Genomic DNA, 5038 nt, shown 5'->3' on the forward strand with positions numbered 1-5038 from the left:
TTTTCCGTATTCCGATCTCATTGTGTATTTTCCATATATTATAATCCGACTAATCCTTGTTTTTTCCTTTGTATTTTATCACAGGGCGGACCCATTGTAATACTAATCCTTTCCTTTCCACTATATTTGATCACAGGGCGGACCCATTGTAATTACCTTGATTCCGTTGTATTTATCTATGAATAAACCCCGTTCCTATCGGTTTTAACCTTTAAAAAACACTTGTCCGATTTATTCCCGATCCTTTCAAGCGATTACCTCACTGAGCGAACTAAGATCTTGTCCTCCTTTCCTCCAGACGGTCCTGGAGCTGAGCATATTCGGCACATAGGAGGAACGGATGATTCCTTTTACCGACACGCAGCACGTCAAACACCGACCGCGAGAACGCCAACTCTTCCAACCGTTAGTCGGAACCGCGCGTCCGACTAATTTCCGTATTTATTCGCGTAATAAATAATAACCGCCGGAGTCCTGTCCGGAAACCAGAACCGGGAAGAGTTGAGCATACAAACGAACCATTCGTTACACCTTAATTTTTACTCCAACCACCCAATCACCCAAAAAAGAGCGGTGGCAATTTCATTCATTGACAGAACATTTTCACTATCACATCCTTCTTTTCACAGACAATTTAAACTTAACTATTTCACTTTTACTATCAAATGGTTACCCCTTAGAATTTATATTTAAAACTTTCACTACCAGAATTCATTATCTTATTGACACAGTTGCCAACATTCACGACAACAATACTAACACCAGCAACTCCAATATGAAGTCGTTCCTTTCCATCCCATATGTGCCGGATAGCTCCAATCGTTTTAAACCGCTTTCCTCGAACTTATTGTTAGACAAAACAATTAGTTTCTATGGTTTCAATAAGTTAAATAATGTGACTAAAGTACATAAAGACGTTGTATCACACGCATCCAATTCCGATGTGGTTTATCAAATTAAGTGCATGGACTGTGATGCGACTTATACAGGTCAAACAAGCAGACTCTTATCAACAGGCATTAAAGAACATAGTAAAATTAATTTCAATAAGCCATCGGTATTACATGAACATATTATACAGAACAATCATGCATTTGATTTTGATAATGTTAGAGTACTAGATCAAGAACCGTTTTATACTAGACGCCTGTTCCGTACCGGACATTCACCGTTAGCTTTGCGAACGCACGAAGCGTTACCAGCGCCCTCACATGTTCTTCTTGCGTGCCCACTCGCGCGATCACCAGCGCGTATTAGTATTCTCGCTTACGCAACTGAGACGAGTCGCATCGGCAACCATTTTCCACCGATACCGATACCAAGTTCAAGGTGTATCAAAAACACGACTCTACGCGAGAGCTCGTTGAGAATTGCTCGTCGCAGTACACCGGACGATTGTAAGCTTCCTAATAAATACATATTAAAACCGAGAAGAATCATTTCTTCGACCACGCGGCTACGAAGCAATCCTACCGCGGCCATTGCGTGGAAAAGGCTCAGCAGAGCGATCATAGCATCGGTCTTGCGAGCCACCAATACTAAACATCTTTGGTCCTTCGAGCTGGATCCGTCAAGGATTCCACGGCAACGGGGAGCTCTGCAGCGTCCGGAAGAGCATAACCTCCACCAGCACCATTAGCCTGGTGGCATCAAGCGTACGAGAGACCGCTTCCTGCGTCTTCTGGAGGCTTCGGCGCATGCCAGTCGCACACCGGAAGAGGCGAATCTGCATCCTGAGACTTCCAGAGACATCGGCGCATGCCAGTCGCTCACCGGAGGAATCGAGCCCGCATCCAGCAACGTCTGGAAACTTCGGCGCATGCCAGTCGCACACAGGAGGGAGCTAACCTGCCTATCACCAGGGCAACCGTCGGCATCACCAGGAGGCCACCGCAAGACGGCTCGAGGCAGCATTGGGAACGAATCACGTCGGGGTCACCCTTTAAACTATAACCATACTGGAAGGAGCACTCCATTGTTGTCGTGCGGTCCGAACGGTGCGAGAGGGATAGTTGAATGGCAATGGAGCTATTCTTGTCTAACTAACTACAGCGATCATGTGACTCGATATACTACACAGTCTGAACACATTTGCTTTCGCAATTTTACTCTAATTTGCTTACTTGTGTAATGATAAATTCATATCTTTATCACGTGTCTTAAGATAATTTTTTATATAACATTCTCTTCCCATTTTTGATAGATATACACTTTTTGGTTGTCACCACTATACGAGAACAAATCTGAACCAATGTTTTCATCCGCGGTAGTTGACGTTAAAAAGAGACATTACCATTGCCATTCAACTATCTCTCTCTGACCGCTCGATCCTATGGAGGGGGTAGGCAGTGCTCCTTCCAGTATGGTTATAGTTCAATGGGGTCACCACTCGCGGCGGATTTCAAGGGCATCACCATTGCATCAGGGCATCATTCAACGCGGACATTTTCCCTCTGCGCGTTTCGATTCAGGTAAGGGTAATCATTCAGAGGAATCACACTGCCAAATCGAGTCGTAACCGTTTAAGTACCATCCACCGTCGTACAATGGCAAGCGAGCAAGATATTACTGCCCTCAAAAGGCGTCGCGTAGTAATTCAAGGTGCATGTACGCGAACCAAAACCTTTGTCGAATCACTCGAAACTATTATACCTTCCATAGCGGCGCAACTAGAAGAACGTCGAACTAAATTAAACGATAATTGGTCTGAGTATCAAAATGTACAGTTACAGATAGAAATTTTTGACAAGGGCGAATCAAACCACCGCGCCGGTTTCGAAAATGCATTTTACATTCTAGCAGCCAGAATACGCGAGTTACTGGCACCACAGGTCCTACCGCGAAACCAAACCACGCCATCCCCTTCCCTTTCAAATACGTCTGAAATACCGAGAGCGACTACACACGTAAAATTACCTAAATTAGAGCTCCCGGTCTTTTCGGGCAAATACGAAGAGTGGACACCATTTTTTGACGCTTTTTAGTCAATCATACACGCTAACGCCTCCATCAATGAGGTGCAAAAATTGCAATACCTGAATGGCTGCTTGAGGGATGACGCGAGTAAGGTTATCAATTCTTTAGAAATTTCGGCTCTGAATTATGAAGTGGCTTGGAACTTATTAAAGGAACGGTATGACAATAAACGAATCATAGTACATAACCACATAAAGGCCATCATGGACTTGCCGTGCATGACTAAGGAAAACCTTACAGAGTTACGTCAAATTGCGGACGGTGCCACAAGGCATGATTAAGAATTACATTTCGTTGACCTCCAACGAGCTCGATATATTGCAGAACGCTGGATGGGGTGAGCCAAACGTTTCCGATAGCGGCTCTTTCAGCTTATGCGTCCCCATGAGAATATTATTAGGCTTTTGCGAGGATTACAAACGCGTGGTGGTGAACGCTCGACACGAACTTATTTTGATACGCGCGCGCAACGATAACAATTGCATCGTAGCGACAGCGAGTGCTAAGAATCCTAAAATCGTTCTTTCGAGGGTGCAATGGCGAATGCCGCACATTGTGTTGAACGACGTTAACAAATTGTCGCTTTTTCGAACACTGGAGAGCGGACGATTTTTAAACGGTGGATTTCGCTCGTGGGATCTGTAGGAATTTCCTTTACTGCAGAACACGACCAAGCACTCGTGGGCTGTAAAAACCACGGCGCAACTAGAGAAACCGCGATACGTTATCTTTGCGCTACAGACTGGACGAAGAAACGTGTTGACAAGCGACACTTCGACTTTCGATCATTGCAAGCTCACCAACGTAAAACTGTATTTGAATTCAGATTTTGTATCCCTATGACGATATGAATCTGGATATAGATAATAATAAATTTGCTGTACTGTACGACATGTAGGCAAAATTTCAGAGATCGTACTATGGACGAAAGCTCGATGATGCGTATCTAAATGTAAAATCATTCATACGTCCGGCCCATTCGTGGTGATCGATTGCTCTCGTCAGAACGAGGCCACTGTGGACATTCGCGTAGAGTTTGAATGCAAGGATAACGTTCCATCCAAGGATAAGACACCACAGCGTATTGTCTTATCATTCATGATCGAGTCATTCAGTACAGCCCGTTGACGAACGTCGTACGCAAGATTGTGTAGCGGTGAAGGATCGACGTACAGTGGAAAGTATACAATTTTCATCATTACTGGTGACAATAAGCAAACTCTCCTTCGTCGAAAGTACATTTTTGTACGAGAAGATGGATACGTTTGCCACCAGTGAAGACCAGCTGGTTCTTCAACACGCTATCAACCTCTTTCAAGAATACTACAGATTACCTGTTACTGGTAAAGTGGACAACGCAACTCTAAGCATGATGAGTAAACCGCGATGCGGTCTACGTGACATATAGAATTTCGGAGAGGGCAAAGTTATACCTAAGTGGCCGAAACGACACTTAACGTGGAATTTTCACTTGGCCAACAGAGCGCTCTTGGATACAACTCAGGCAGCGTTCGATTTGTGGCAGAAACATTCGTCGCTAACATTTGAACGTGCTGTTGAAAACCCAAATATTCTTATATCGCGAAGGCCGTCATACGTTCCTCGATCGTCGAAACGGTGAATTGTGCTGGAGCGTTTTGGACGGTCCCGGCGGCACGTTGGCTCACGCGTTCTATCCCAATGGAGCGTCGGATTTCACGTCGGAGGTTCACGTCGACACGATGGAACAGTGGCATATACAGGGTGATTCAAAATAGGTATAGTGTCCCTGAAATGTCGTATTCCTGATTAAATTCTAAGACGATTTTTCTCTTACCAAAATGTCCTCCGAAGCTTAGTTTTTGAATTATTAAAAGAAACAGTCAGCGAATAACTGGCCGAGTACAAGAGGCAGACAGGAGCGGCGCACCGCCGCGGCACCCGGCGGCTTACGCGGGGCGGTCAGCTTAGCGATCAGCTACAGCGTTGCACACGCACCTCTCTCTCTCTCTCTCTCTCTCTCTCTCTCTCTCTCTCTCTCTCTCTCTCTCTCTCTCTAAGAGCAGAAGAGACATACGAGAGT

General features: G+C 45.0%; 1 protein-coding gene across 1 annotated transcript; it reads left to right on the forward strand.

The window, feature by feature from the left end:
• The first annotated feature begins 2546 nt into the window (after positions 1 to 2546).
• Positions 2547 to 3257, forward strand: LOC105556856. The gene is made up of 2 exons (XM_012003969.1): positions 2547 to 2906; positions 2985 to 3257. The coding sequence occupies exons 1-2, from the start codon at positions 2547 to 2549 to the stop codon at positions 3255 to 3257; spliced, it is 633 nt and encodes a 210-aa protein (XP_011859359.1).
• Positions 3258 to 5038: the final 1781 nt, after the last annotated feature.

The sequence above is a fragment of the Vollenhovia emeryi genome, unplaced genomic scaffold (genome assembly GCF_000949405.1).
Source record: "Vollenhovia emeryi isolate VEMERY1.0 unplaced genomic scaffold, V.emery_V1.0 DF939743.1, whole genome shotgun sequence".
NCBI lineage: Eukaryota > Metazoa > Arthropoda > Insecta > Hymenoptera > Formicidae > Vollenhovia > Vollenhovia emeryi.